This window comes from Crocuta crocuta, unplaced genomic scaffold (genome assembly GCF_008692635.1).
Source record: "Crocuta crocuta isolate KB4526 unplaced genomic scaffold, BGI_CrCroc_1.0 scaffold613, whole genome shotgun sequence".
Taxonomy (NCBI): domain Eukaryota; kingdom Metazoa; phylum Chordata; class Mammalia; order Carnivora; family Hyaenidae; genus Crocuta; species Crocuta crocuta.
The window spans coordinates 1,108,985-1,123,462 of record NW_027528880.1 but is presented as its reverse complement, the minus strand read 5'-3'; the positions used below and the strand labels follow the sequence as shown (position 1 = coordinate 1,123,462).

Genomic DNA, 14,478 nt, shown 5'->3' with positions numbered 1-14,478 from the left:
AGGGGGGGGGGGGGGGGGGGGGGGGGGGGTGGGGGTGCAGGTCTCCCTGGGAGACCCTGATTTCATTTCCTTTGGATCCGTACCCAGACGTTGTTGGATCAGATGGTAGCTTTGTCTTTTGAGGAACCTCCGTACTGCTTCCCACAGTAGCTGCACCGATTGGCATTCCCACCAAACAGTGCCCGACGTCGGGCTTGTTACCCGGGGAAACTGTGCAGTAAATTCAACTCCAACATGAGATGAACTAGGCAGAGTGCTCGTCCCAAAATATTTCTTTATAGGAAGTATCTTAAACATTTCGGTAAGATGAGGAGGGGCGTCTGGGTGGCTCAGTTGGTTAAGCGTCCGGCTCTTGATTTCGGCTCAGGTCATGATCTTCTGCTTCGTGAGTTTGAGCCCCGCGTTGGGCTCGACCATGACCGCTCAGAGCCTGCTAGGGATTCTCTGTCCCTTCTCAGTCGGTGCCCCCCTCAAAAAAAATAAACTTTTAAAAAAAATTTTGGGGAAGACATACGGAGAGCGGAGGAATTTGTATATGTGCATAGAAACACGGAGTTTCTATGAATTTAAAACACCATAAAGCTGTATTCAAGTCTAGGGTTTAAAATAACAAGCCATTTGATGCCTGAACTGAGAACGGCGGCCGCTGAAGTGGTTTCTCAGAGCCAGAAGACGGGCGTGTCTGGCCCAGTCTGGCCGGGTGGGATGCGGATGCTGTGGTTGATGCCAGAGCTGGGGGTCTGTGACTCGCTGACAAGGGCAGGTGAGGCCCAGACTCTCCCAGAAAGGCAGGAAGGTCCGGAGGGGCCACCTCCATGCAGGAAGAGCAGCTGAAAATCCAGATTTTTTATGTGAACCCTGTGAACTCTGACAAAGTTGGCAACCAATTTTGAAGTTTGGAAACCCTGTGAGGATCCAACTAATGGTGCCGAGGGCCACCGTGTGCGACCTCAACTGTATTCTTAGTGGTGTTTTTCTCAAAGGAAAACATTTGTGATCTTGCAGAAGACTCAGGAAGCTGTGTCTGCATTCGACGTCCTGACAACATACTAACAGTTTTGTGTTGTTTTCATATATTTTTGCTTTTAAGAACGCTCTTTAAAAAAATGTTTCTTCTTGTCTTATTTACGTCACAATTCACTGGGGCCTGATCGACACGTCAGGAACCCAGGCCCTGGGAGTTGAACCTGGGAGTAGGTTTCTGTCTCAGGTCCACCTCGTGCTAGGGGCCCCGAAGGTCATGCTCACCCACTGGGGAGGTTCGGTTCCTGTGCCCGGGGCTGGATGACACCGCCCTGCCTGCTCTGTGTCTACATCACTCCGTCAAGGACTTGAACCTCATTCTGTGGAGTAACTTGCAGATGTGTTGTTTTGGAAACTTAATCCAGTTGCCACTGGAGAGACAAGAATTCAGTTTTGTGCGTTTATACTACTTAGTCCTCTGCAAAGTGTTGAAGTTTGGGGGAGGACACGTGCGTGTAGGTTGACGCCTGCCTTTCTGCAGCTTTGGCTGAAGTGGGACTTTTGTCATCCTGTGGAGCGGCATTGTGACCCAATGAAAATAGAGGTCCTTGCTTGGTAAGATAGCTAAACCCTGAGACATTAGCACCAAAACTCAATATTAAGTTCAACTTTAATTGATTGGTTAATTAAAGATTTTATTTTTTAAGTAATCTGTGCACCCACCTTGGAATTCGAACTCAAAGCCTTGGGATCGAGAGTCACACATACTCCACCGACTGAGCCACCCAGGAGGCTCTTCAGTACAGTTGTTTATTTTTATTTTTAAAAAATTTTTTAGATTTTATTTATTTCTGAGAGAGAGAGAGAGAGACAGTGTGAGCAGGGGAGGGTCAGAGAGAGAGGGAGACACAGAATCTGAAACAGTCTCCAGGCTCTGAACTGTCCGCACAGAGCCCGACGTGGGGCTCGAACCCATGAACTGTGAGATCATGACCTGAGCTGAAGTCGGACGCTTAACCGACTGAGCCATCCAGGCGCCCACAGTACAGTTTTAAAGTAGACTTTTACTCTTGTTTGTTTAAAAGTCTTTGTTTCAAATCTTAAACCTAGAACACAGAAGTTATATTTTAGAAAATGGGGTTTGGACAAGCGTATGATGTCCCGTAGCACCGTTAGAGCGTGATCTGGCGTGTTTTCAGTGCCCTCAAGTCCCCTGTGCTTCACCCCTTCAGCCCTCTCTCCCGCAGCCCTCCCACAGCCACTGGTCTTTCACCGGTTCCCACGGTGCGGCCTCCCAGACCGGCTTCTCGTAAGGTTCCTGCGGGCCTGGCGTGCCTTCGGGGCTCCTCCGTCTTCATCTGAGTAACCTTCATTGTGCAGAACATAAACCCTGTTACCCGTTCAGCTTTTGAAGGACTCCGTGTGTCACAGCGGGCGTAGAGCAGCATTCGCCCGCTTCGGTGGCCCGCGGGAGCCGCGCCACCTCTTCCCTCGTCCGTGCTGCGTGTTACTTGTCATCTGCGTTGGAAGTCCTGCCAGAAGGTGCGGAACTTTTGCTTTCTAGCTGTCCTATAAAGAACGTGAGAGAAAAGCAGTTTAGTGTGTGTTTACCCAGCTATTTACCGTTTCCGTTGCTCTTTTTCACTCTTGAAGTTACGGGATTTCTCTGTTCGAGTTTCCCTTCTGTGTGAAGGCCGTCCGTGAGCACTTCCTTTGGACCAGGTCTGCTCGTGCCCAGTTCTCTGACTTTTCCTTCGTCTGAAAATGGCTCTGTTTTGCTTCTATTTCTGTAGGCTCTTTACACTCTCGTAGAGCCCTGGCGGCCAGCACTCTGCCAGCGCGGTGTCCGCGCCCCTGCCCGCTGCTGTGAACACCCTTGGCCCCTTGAGTCGCTCTCGGGCAGGTGGTGTGTCCTTTCTTGTCTGGCTGCTTTCCAAACTTTTTAAAAAAATGTTTGTTTATTTTGAGAGCGTGAGAGACAGAGCGCGAGCAGAGAAGGGGCAGAGAGAGAGAGGGAGACCCAGAATCCGAAGCAGAATCCAGGCTCTGAGCTGTCCGCACAGAGCCCGACGCGGGGCTGGAACCCACGAACTGTGAGATCATGACTGAGCTGAAGTCGGATCCTTAACTGACTGAGCCACCCAGGCGCCCCTGCTTTTTAAATATTCTTACTTTGTTTTTGGTTTTCAGCAATTCGACTGTGATCTGGGCATGGATTTCCTTGAGTTCATTCTGTTGGAGGTTTGCTGAGCTACTTGAACCTGCACATTTATAGTTTTCACTAAATTTGGGGTGAGGGAAGCGGTCAGGTATTATTTCTTCAAACTGTTTTTCCTGCTTCACATTCTTATCTTCTTCCTCTGGGCCTTCAGTGCTCCAGACGCCCAGCTCCCTCTGAGCTCTGCTCCTTTGTTTCTCCACCTTGTTTCTGTTGGGCGCTTGGCTCATTTCTGTTGACCTGTGTTCAGTTCATCATTTCGCCTCTGTCTTCTCCCATCTCCGTTCTGATAGTGGGTCCATCCAGTGAGTTTTGTATTTCTGTTGTTACTATGTTTTTAATTCTCAGACCTCCATTTGGCTGTGACTCCTGTTCCTGTGCTGAGACTTCTTATCTTTTCACTTGTTTCCAGAATATCTGGCTTCATTCCTGAAGCCTGGTGCACCAGCTGCTTTAAAGGCTCTGATGATTCATTTCAGACTGGGCTTTTCTTGATTATTTTTTCCCTTGAGAATTGGCCAGACTTTCCTGCTGCTTTTTATGTCAGAACATTTTGGATTGTATTCTGGTTGTGTTGTGAGGCTGGGGGGGGTCTTGTTTAACTCTCAGAGACAGTTACATTTCTGTAACAGCACGAAAGCAGCCTGAGGCTGCAGGTTTTGAGCTCCTTCTGTGGGCTGCGTCCTCACGCTAGCTCTGTCTTTGGAGCCTGTGCTGTGCTCTCCGGGGCTGACCTGTAAGTCAGTTCTTGAAACCCTGGATTTGCCATTAGGGTCAGGCCTCCCCACAGACAGGCACCCTTCCCACACCTCCCTGCTCCGCACGGCGTCCCCCACAGTCTCTGGCCCCAGGGTCCTCTTCCTTTGACTAGAAACCTTTGGCTTTCATGTGTCCTCCGTGCTGTGAGCCCCAGCACAGGGTCTGCTTTGGGCAGGGGTCAGCATGGGGAGCAGGAGAGAAGTGGGGGCCCCCGGTCTCTAGTCCCGCAGAGTTTTAGGAGCCTGCTGGGCCACTCCCATCACCGTTTTAGCAGGGACTGGGGCTGGCCTGAAGCAGAGCCAGGAGAAACAAAGTAATCATACAAGCAGGGCCCTTCTTCCTTTTCTGTCCCTTCCGTTTCTGCAGACTGGAGAGCAGACTTGTCTCCAGATACTTACTGTGCGCTGTTCTGCAATGCAGGCTGCCTCCGGATTGGGGCTGGGGGACTCCCCTCCACAGCAGTCCACCTGGGTCCTGGTCTCCTGCCCTGTCCCCTGCTGTGTTACCGTGGAGTTTTCGGGTCCATGTGCTCTGTGCGTTCTGCGCGGGGACTGTAGCTGTGCTCTCCCGTCTGCACCAGAACCAGCTGCCCTGGAGTAGCCCTGTCACTGTCACATGTCTCCAGAAGCAGTGGGCTTGGCTGGAGGGAGAATCTGCGAGCTCTGTTGTGTGGGCGCAGAGACCCCCTGACACCCCATGCCCTGCCTTGTGGTTTCCTCTAGGGCTTGGGACCCTGGCGGAGTGACTGTCTCGTCCCGGCGTCCTCTCCAGCTGAGCCATGGCAACCCCGGATGTGAGCGTCCACATGGAGGAGGTGGTGGTGGTGACCACGCCAGACACCGCGGTGGATGGCAGCGGCGTGGAGGAGGTGAAGACTGTGCTGGTGACAACCAACCTGGCTCCTCACGGGTGAGACAGGGCCTCTGTCCTTTGAGGGCCGCTCTGGCCCTGGTGTCCTGGGCATCGCGTGAGGGCGGGGGCGTCCGGAGTTCCCTTGACTGAAGTGTCTGTGTTGGTGGAGAGTGTGAAGGAAAAATGGAAACCTCATATCAGCCAGGAAGCAAAGATAATGCTTGATCTTTGCCTTTTTCCTCCCTCATCAATGTGGGCGTGCGGTTTTCATTTCCGGAGATGCAGGGTCATTAGGCTTTCGATAAGATGGACAGTGGGAACAGCTGGGAACTGCTTTTGCAAAATGAAGTCAAGGATCCCATAACTTTCTTGACAAAGCGCACGAAAACAGTCTTTTCCTCCTCATCCGTGGTAGATGTGCGAACAGAGTAGCAGTTGGCAAGAAAGGTCACGTCTGACTTGAGGGAGCTGCCACATGGGGCAGAATGGCTCCTGCCTGTGCACCCGCTGTTGCCCCGGCCCCGCTGGAAGGGCAGCATGCAGGATCGGGCCACGGGGGGGGCGGGGGGGGGGGCGCTGGCGGCCCCGGGCGCGTCCTGCTGGGGGAGTCCAGGCCGGGGCAGGTCTGCTGTCCGGTGTCTGCTCTGCAGCGCGTGACCCGCTCAGACTGACGTCAGCGCCGCACTGCAGCAGGGATCAGGGGTGCTGTGGCCTTTTCCCTACCCGGCAGAACTTTTGAGAGGAAGGCGCTCGACCCAGGACCCGGCCTGCGCGCTGACTCCCGTCGCTGGCAGAGAAGACGCTCGTGTTTTCATTCCCTTGTGCTGCTCGCTTGCGCAGCGGCCTAGAGACTTCCTGCCTCACCTGCATGGCCCTGCGCCCAAACCTGTCCTGGCTTTTCCAGCCGGCCTCCTGCAGACAGGATGGCGGGAGGGCCGGCTCGGGGGCTTGCTGGGCTTCACGGTCAGGTTCTCAGGGCTTCGCTGACGCGGCTGTCACTGTGGAGACGTGGGGCCTCCCCGTGGGTGTCCCACCTGCCTTCTCGTGTTGACTCCGGTTGGTGTTTACGTGGTCTGTGTCCCTGCCGCAGGGGCGGGAGCAGGTCTCTGGACAGCGACCCCGTGTCTCCCTACCACATGCCCTGCAGTGACCTGCCCTTCCCAGCAGGAGGCGGTGCCCAAGCACCCTCCCTTGGGTTCAGGCCAGCCTGTGTCAGGAGCCCTCACCCATGGCCATTCTCGCAGAGGTGCTCGGGTCCAGGCCATGCCGGCTTCATGTCCCCGCCCCCCCCCCCCCCACCCGGGTGCCTGGAAGACCAAATGGTCGTTTACGGAGGACAGGAGGGGTTGCGTGTGGCTTCTCCCTAGGGGAGAAAACCCCATGTCCCAGTGGAGGCAAGTTGATCTCAAGGGACCTAAAGATATTTCTCTTCTGTGGGAGATTTTACCTGCTACCATATTGTGTGGAAGCTGAGATTCACTCGTGCTGTGTGTTCAGGAAAAGGGTGGGGTGAAGGGGGCAGTCACCTGCTTTGTGGGCGCTGAGTTCTTTCCCGGCCGGGTGTTTGGGGGAGAGCTTGGGAGTGTCCCTCATTTGGGAAAGCCCGCTGGTGTGCCACTCGCCCGCCACTCTGCCCTGGCGACGGGCACACGGGCCATGCTGGGAGGAGGCACGCAGTGCTATGCAGACAGCCAGCCGCTCCCAGGAACATTTACTCTAAGGAAAGAGGACTTTTTTTCTAATGACATTTGAATGACATTAAATGCCAATGACTTTGCCAAAGAAAGATTCCTTCCCTCGGACTGTGTGCGGTGGCTGGGCACAGAGGAGGGTCGTGTGCCAGATGGTTGGGTTTCCCCAGGGCGGTCCCTGTGGGTGGCGTGCTGTGTGTGCACGTAGCCTGTGGCGGGCCACCTCTAGCGTGTGGCACACCGAACTCTCGCGCTGGTGTTCCCTGCCTCCCTCTCCTGACTCTCTCGGGGACCGTCCCGGTTCTCCTGTGTGGAGGAGCCTGCTCCCTGTTTGGACATCATCCTTCCCACTTCTGAATTCTGGCTTGGAAGGTCACTTTCCCTGAGCTGCTGCATCCCGCTCAGAGCGCTGGTGTCCCCTGGGTGTGACGCTTCTGTAGGAGCCGCTCCAGAGAGGCCCCAGGCAGCAGGCTCTGAGTCTGCTCTTGTCAGCTCTCGTCCCAACCCGGCTGGAGCTGGAATGAGGTCTCGGATGCTCAGAGTAGCCTTGACTGGGTGCCCACCTGGGCGCTGTGGGCTGGCAGGGGAGTGAGGACCCCGGCAGCAGCGTGCCGCTCTCGGGGGGAGCCTTCCCGGACAGGTGCACTTGCAGAGAGGAGGGGAGGGCGCAGGGGGAGCTGTCTGACCCTGTGGGAGGAAGGAGGGCTGGGGGCATCTGGGCTGGAAGTGCTGACTGAGACCGTGGGAGGGTGAAAGCCCCCCGGGGGTGGCCCAGGGGGTGGGAGGCCCTGCGTGTGCAAGCTCACCTCTTCCCACGGAAAAGCGCGCGTACAGCCCTGGCAGGGAGCCCCGTGCAGCCCCGGGACCGGCTTTCTGCGTGGCTGTGCAGGTGGCCCCAGCTCGAGGGTGCTGCACACGGGTCAGGATCTCTGCTCCAGGTCGTGGCCTGTTTCCTCGGGGCCATCGTGGCAATCCGAGGGCTCCTCGTGCCGTGTACCTTTTCCTTTCTTCTCCTTTTAAAAAAGAAAATTGTTTATGGTGTTTTCCCCCCCATGCAGAAAGCTCTTACTTGTAATTTTTAAAGAGAAAACTTCTCTTTTATTTCTGCGTTTTGTATTGTTTGGGAAGATCCGTCACCACTTTCAAACCATTAAATTTCTTCTGCTTTTCATGCTTCTGCGGTTTTGCTCTTACCTGTGCATTCGATCTGCACGTAAGTTTTGCTGTCACGTGAGCGTGGCCGTGGGCCATCCTTTTCTTTCTTCCTCACGTATTTCCTGATAGTTTATGTAACCTACAAAATCATTATAGTAGAAATAAAAAAACTTCATTAAAGAAAGAAGAGGTGGTTTAAAATTCCCACTTAGGTTTTATTGTCTCCACGGATGTGCCCTGGTGGTGGCCCCGGGGACACTCGGGAAATGCCTGCCGTCACCGCAGGGTCCCCGTCCTGCACAGCCCTGCTGGGGCCCTGGGCCACCTTGGGGAAGGGGCAGCGTACTGGCAGGAGGCGCACCAGGCGCGCTGTCTTTAGGGCGAGCTGATGTGTCCCTCCCTCCTAGGGGCGACCTGGCCGAAGACAGCATGGAGACAGAGAACGCCGCGGCGGCCGCCGCGGCTGCCTTCACAGCATCCTCGCAGCTCAAGGAGGCCGTGTTAGGTAGGGAGCCTGCCTGCCTGTGCCCACGGGCAGCCCCGGCCGGGTTTCCCCGACTAGGGCTACAACTAGGGGACTGGAGGGGCCTCCTCCCGGTGGGAGGGGCCCGCCCTCTGGCTCCTGCCCCAGGGGCTGTTGTGACGGGCAGCCAACGGCTAAAGGTCTCAGAAGCCTTCAAGACAGAATCAGTTCCTCTAGAATTATTCCAAGTATAGCTTGATTTTATTTCCTTAAGTGGCTTTTCAGTTGAACGGTCCTTTAATGTGATTATGCTAACATTACCGTCATAAAATCGATTTTTGTGACTTTGCCTGAACCGGTAACCCCAGGGGGACTGGTGAGTGATGTCGCTGCCCACCCGGGGCTGTCGCAGGCCTCCCTCCCTGAGCCTTCGTCTCTGGCTTCTGTGTGGTGGCTGTCATGCTTCTGCAGGACGTACTGGAGAGGTTGTAACTGGTTTTGTCTCTACCCTTTCCCTGCCGATGCTCCTTGTGAGAAGTGAAGGTGGCCGAAGAGGAGGAGGGGCTGGAGGCTGAAATCGTGTACCCCATTACCTGCGGGGACAGCAGGGCCAGCCTGATTTGGCGGAAGTTCGTGTGTCCGGGCATCAACGTGAAGTGTGTTCAGGTGAGGCTCCGACACTGCCTGGACACAGATGCGGGCGCCAGGCTGGCGGGAGGGAGGCCCTGGGGGCCCTGCGGTGGCCTTGAGGCAGACAAAGGCCCTGCTGGGGGTGGGGGTGTGACGTGTGGGGGGTGGAAGGCGGGAGTCCCCTGTGCTCTGGAGGACAGAGGAGCGGGACGACCGGACGTGCTGAGGGCACAGGTGGAAGCTCCGGGAGCTCCGGACTCCCTGCTTCTGGAGGCGCAGCCGTGGGGGAGGCCGGGGGAGGCGCCACAGTCGCCGAATGGGGAGCCGTCTTATTTGGCAACTTGAATGAGTTGTGTCCTAAAGCATCTTCCAGACACTCCCTTAGGCTGGCACAAATGGATGAAATACTCCAGCTGAGGCACTGAGTGAAGGTGGGGCTGTAGAAAGAAGCAGGGTGTCACCTCCAGCCTCTGCCTGCGGAGCCAGCCTCACACGGGCCTCCTCAGCACCGCAGGGCCCGGGGCTCCCCTGAGGTGTGTGGGTGGGGGGCAGGGATTGTCCCCTGTGATGCTGTTACTTCACAGGGTCTCTCCCCTCAGTGTCAGGGTGAACCACTAATAGCATGCCCCTGGCCCCACTCTGTCCCCGGGGCAGGGACCCTCCTGTGACCCCCCCACCCCCCAGTCTTAGCACTGAGGGAAAGAGGGACCCTCTTGAGGAGCGTTCACATGGTGGCTGCAGGGTCTGAAAATTGTGAGCGTGTAGTTGTAAGGGGCTCCTGGCTGGCAGTTTGCCCAAGAATTGTACAGAGGCAAATGAAAAATCCCTTTTGGAAGTTGGAAGAACTCGTCTTTATTGCAGGTTTTGAGTAATTTCCGCAAAGTTTCAGGGAAGGAGCAGCTCTGAGCTCACAGGGAAACCAAACATTCGAGTGAATGCACCCAAAAACCACGGTCAGGGTCAGAGCCACAGACACTTCAGGCGTCGGAATTTTGAGACGTAGAATGTTAAATGAGGCTTAATTTATCTCAAGAAATGAAAGAGAGGCTTGAACGTGGGAAAAGCATTAACATATCTAGAAAAGCAAACTAGGAATGAAACAATTAAAATAGAATTCTTAGTAGTTAGCTTTTGCAGCACATTAGGCACGATTGAAGAGATAATTCATGAACTGGAAGGTAGGAGTAAAGAAGTTATCCAGAATACAATCCAAATAAATAAAAAGAGGATAGAGGCTGGAGAAAGGCTGATCCATCAGTTGAATTCTGGAAGCAAGGAGAAGGGTCTGAGAACTTTCGTGACAGAAGAAAGCAGTCCGCAGTGTGAGAGGTGTAACAGACTCCACGCCGCAGGAGTGCAAGAGACCAGCCGCATTCCGAACAGCTGTGGGCGCTGCTCCAAGGCCTGGCTCCGTCTGGGACAATCTCCCACCGAGATAATTAACGACAGACTGCTTTATCACTCAAAATAAGAGTCAACGAGTCTGTATTTATTGCAGTATATTTTATGGTGTTTATAGCAAATAAATAAATAGAAGTAAAGCTCTCGTTTTGGGATGCCAGCTAACAGACAGAAGGGGATGGAGCCTCAGCTCCGAGCGTCTGCCCAGACCGGCTACTGAGGGCCTCTTGAGCCAGGGTGTTGCCAAGTCTGCGGACAGCGCCCGTCAGTTAGGTGCTCACTGTAGAGGAGAAAAAGCAGCTCCACAGGGAAGCCTGGCTGGTAGCTCGTTACCCAGGTGAGGAGACATTTGTCACAGGTCTCCTGACCGAATAGGCAGGGATTCTCTGGTATTCCTACCAGAAATCCATAATTTGAATCTACTCATGAGTAGACACGAGGGACAGACAGTCCACAAGAAATTCACGTACGTGGTTCAGAAATGTCAAGGGCAGGAAGACACAGGCAGGCTGTTCAGGGAGCAGGTGTGGTGCACAGTCTGGGCAGGGTCTCACCTTGGATAAGTGGCTACACAGGCTGTTACTGGGGCAGTTCGTGTAGATTGCCTCTGGGTGCTGCCTGTGGGTAGATTACACGTGTTTGTGTGTATACATTTTTTTAATGTTTATTTTTAAGAGTGTGCATGCATGAGTGGGGGACGGGCAGAGAGAATCCCAAGCAGTCTCTGAGCTGTCAGCACAGAGCCCAGCTTGGAGCTTGAGCCCACGAACCGGGAGATCATGACCTGAGCCAGAACGAGAGCCAGACACCTAACCGACTGAACCGCCCAATTAGATACTGTGAACTGTGAGGTCCTGAACTGAGAGCGGGGCTTCCCTAGCAGAACTTTTTTCTTAGGAAACAGACAACATAGAACAAGGGCCTGAGCCGCACGATAGTTCCCTCCCGACGGTGTGGAGGAGTGGCCGGACTGTGGGGAGTTGGGGAACCCGGGAGGGCCGTGCGTACGTTCTTCATGCTCATATTCCATTTACTCTGTAAGTTCAGAGTAACAGAATAACAAGTTAGAAGCAAAACCGGGTTTAGCACAGAGAGCATCCTGATGGACTGCAGAACGAGAGACCGGGAAGACCCCAGTACAGCCGAGAGCAGCCGGTTACCGAGGAGCAAGAGTCCCGCTGGAGGCCGAGTCCCTGGGAGGCCCCGGAGCGGCCGAGGGCAGCGGGGCCGTGTCCTGTGTGAGGAGAAGAGCTGCGCACAGCGGAATCATCGTTAAAAACTAGAGGGGACGAAACGTGTGTTTCAGACAAAACTGCCTTTGCCACGAGCGGGTCTCCTGAGGGGTGTTCTAGCAAGTGTGCTTCAGGCGGAAGGAAAGTTCTCAGGTGCAAGAGGGCACGAAGAGCGAGGGAAGTAAAGACGTGGGGTGAGCCCAACACGGGGAGCCTCCAGCCCTGAGATGTGTCGCACGGAGACTATTTTCTAATTTTTTATATTTTTAAATTCTTTTTTTTTTTTAATGTTTTATTTATTTCTAGGGGAGAGAGAGAGAGAGAGAGCGTGAGCAGGGGAGGGTCAGAGAGAGAGGGAGTCACAGACTCTGAAACAGGCTCCAGGCTCTGAGCTGGCAGTCAGCACAGAGCCTGACGCGGGGCTTGAACCCACGAACTGCGAGTACATGACCTAAGTGAAAGTCGGACACTTAACTGACTAAGCCACCCAGGCGCCCCTTAAATTCTTTTTTTATTTAGTTTTTGAGAGAGAGAGAGAGACAGAGCCTGAGTGGGGGAGGGGCAGAGAGCGAGGGAGACACAGAATCCCAAGCAGGCTCCAGGCTGTCAGCACAGAGCCCCACGCGGGGCTCGAACTCACGTCGTGACATCATGACCTGAGCTGAAGTCAGATGCTTAACTGACTGAGCCACCCAGGCGCCCCAACAGGAAGACTTTAAAGACAGAGAAAACGTGGCTGCCTGGCCGTGAGGTTGGTCAGCTCTGGACTCTGACAGCCCAAGTGGGCACAGCCCCCGCCCTAAGTGGTGTGCGATCTGCCAGCTAATGGAGAAAACCCGAGAAGTCAACAAGCGCTGGTCAGCGCAGAGGGGGGCAGGAGAGGAGCTAAGGCAGCGTGTGGAGGCGGGAGTGGAGAAAAGCACGAGACTTGGGAGAGGTGGACCAGTCGGGCGTGGCCAGGGTGGGCCAGAGACCGCAGCCCAGATGGCATCGTGTGCTGGTAGAGGGGGCAGTGGTGTCACACCTGGGGAGAGCGCAGGACGATGACGCGCCTGGGGGCGGGGGTGGGGGTGGAAAATGGCATCATGCCTGGGGGCACAGAGGTGGTGTCTTGTCCCGGGATGGGAGGTGTTGGGCAGAGGCTAGGCCCAGCTTGGACTTCCTGCTGGCTTGGGCAGTGTTTGGGAGGTGTTCTGACTCCGCTGCCTGGGCTCACAGCCCATCTCCCCAACCAGCTGGGTGAGGGGCCAGTGGCTTCCTGGACTCAGTGAAAGGAAGTATGCAGATGCTCCGGAAATTCAGAGAGCCCCTCCCGTCATCGGGGCGGGGGGTGGAGGCAGGCTGCATGCACTGGCCGTGACCTGAGTCTGCCGGGATGCTTGGCGCTCTGCGCTCCCAGCAGGATGTGCAGAGTGACCCCAGCTAGGCCAGTGGCACTTCCGTTTCGGCCTCTGCCGAGACCCCGTGACCACCCTCTCTCCTGCCTGCTTGTTTCCCGACTAAATGCAGTTTTATTCTCATGTTTTGGTTTCAATATTTGCTTGCTTAAGAAGATTGAGTAAGATATTTTAGCTTCTCAAGCCATCTGAGCTCCAACATTGGGTGGAACTGGCCCCAGAACCCTGACGCTGAAGTGGACGTGATGTGTGTGCATTGGTGTGTGAGGGATGCGAGGCGTGTGTGTTGCGCTAAGCGGGTTTGCTGAGTCCCTCCGACAGGGACTTGCCTTTCTGAGCTCTCCCTCCAGGGCCCAAGCACTCGGCTCCCTCCCCAGGTTTGGACCCCCCCTCCCAGCCCCTGAATCGTTCTTTTCCCTGAATGGAGGTTGCCCCTGGTTGAAGCCTAAGTGCCTGATGGAGAGCAGGCCTGTGGCTGTTGGAGCCGCGCCACGGCCCTGCGCCCTGCCCTCCCGTGTGCCTGTCGCGGCTGGGCTCCGGCACGGGGGACGGTCAGGGGAGGCGGGGCCGCCGGGGGCTGTCCTGACGCTGCCCTGCTTTGCTTCCCTCCACAGTACGACGAGCACGTGATCAGCCCGAAGGAGTTCGTGCACCTGGCCGGCAAGTCCACCCTGAAGGACTGGAAGAGGGCCATCCGGATGAACGGCATCATGCTCAGGTGCAGCCGCGCGGGGCTGCTCTCTCACTGGCTTTCGGCCCTTGTTTGTTTTAAGTTTATTCATTTTGAGAGAGAGAGAGGAGGAGAATCCCAGGCAGGCTCTGTGCTGTCAGCTCAGAGCCTGTCGCAGGCCTTGAACTTACAAACTGTGAGATTGTGACCTGGGCTGAAATCAGGAGTCGGCTGCTTAACCGAAGGAGCCACCCAGCCACCCTAGTGTTTGAGCCTTTTAAGCCGAGGCACATTCTGAATAGGAGGTGAGCCGGCCGTGCCCGGGACGGCACCGGCCCAACCCCTGCCCGCACGGGGCTCTCGTCTGCTGTCCTCACACTGCCTCCCTGTGCGTCGCCGTATTGGACGATGTGCTTCTGCGTCTCTGGGCGCACCCGGTCAGGGGCCCCGGTCTCTGACCCACGGTTCGTGTCCGTCTGGCCGGTCTGCCTTGAGGAGGTTCCATCCCGACCGCACCTGGTTCGGGGGCCACGTGTCGGTGTGTGTGTAGCTCCCTGACCTCTCCCGTCATTGGCTGAGGCTGTGCTGGGTTGGCGCCCACACCTGCCTGTCGCTGGCCGTGTGCCCTTGCTCAGGTGCCTCGGCTCCTTTTCCCTTGGAGCTTAGTCGGGAATCTGGAGGAAGGTTTGGGCCGGCTCTCTGCTCCTTCAGTGACATCTAATCCCAGAAAAGAGAGGATGGAAGCTTGTGCGTCAGTCTCCCAAGGGGCCTTTCCCTCGTCTGCGTGGGCCGGTTCTCAGGCTGGTGTGAGGGCTGGTCCTGCTCTGCTGGCCACCCTGGGTCTGTGTGACCTGTCCCCCCCGGCCTTCTGTCCCCTTTCCTGTCACCTGTGCAACAGGAGTGGTGCTGGCCCTTCTCAGAAACCTGAGGACACATTCTAGGCTTTAAGTTCATACCCCCAAGAATGTAGCGTTTCCTATTTCCTGCTTGGCAGCAGCGTCTCACCCCTTCTGATGGGGTCGAGGCCACCTCTGCTGGCTGTTCCCA

General features: G+C 55.7%; 1 protein-coding gene across 1 annotated transcript in view; it reads left to right on the top strand.

Annotated features, from left to right (window-relative positions):
* GMEB2 (glucocorticoid modulatory element binding protein 2) overlaps positions 1 to 14,478 on the top strand; it is a 22,786-nt gene that overhangs the window by 592 nt on the left and 7,716 nt on the right. The window contains exons 2-6 of the mRNA XM_077756860.1: positions 2,196 to 2,505; positions 4,663 to 4,849; positions 8,046 to 8,143; positions 8,640 to 8,767; positions 13,376 to 13,479. Coding sequence (XP_077612986.1) covers positions 4,719 to 4,849; positions 8,046 to 8,143; positions 8,640 to 8,767; positions 13,376 to 13,479 — 461 coding nt within the window. The 5' untranslated portion in view covers positions 2,196 to 2,505; positions 4,663 to 4,718. The remainder of the gene's footprint in view (positions 1 to 2,195; positions 2,506 to 4,662; positions 4,850 to 8,045; positions 8,144 to 8,639; positions 8,768 to 13,375; positions 13,480 to 14,478) is intronic.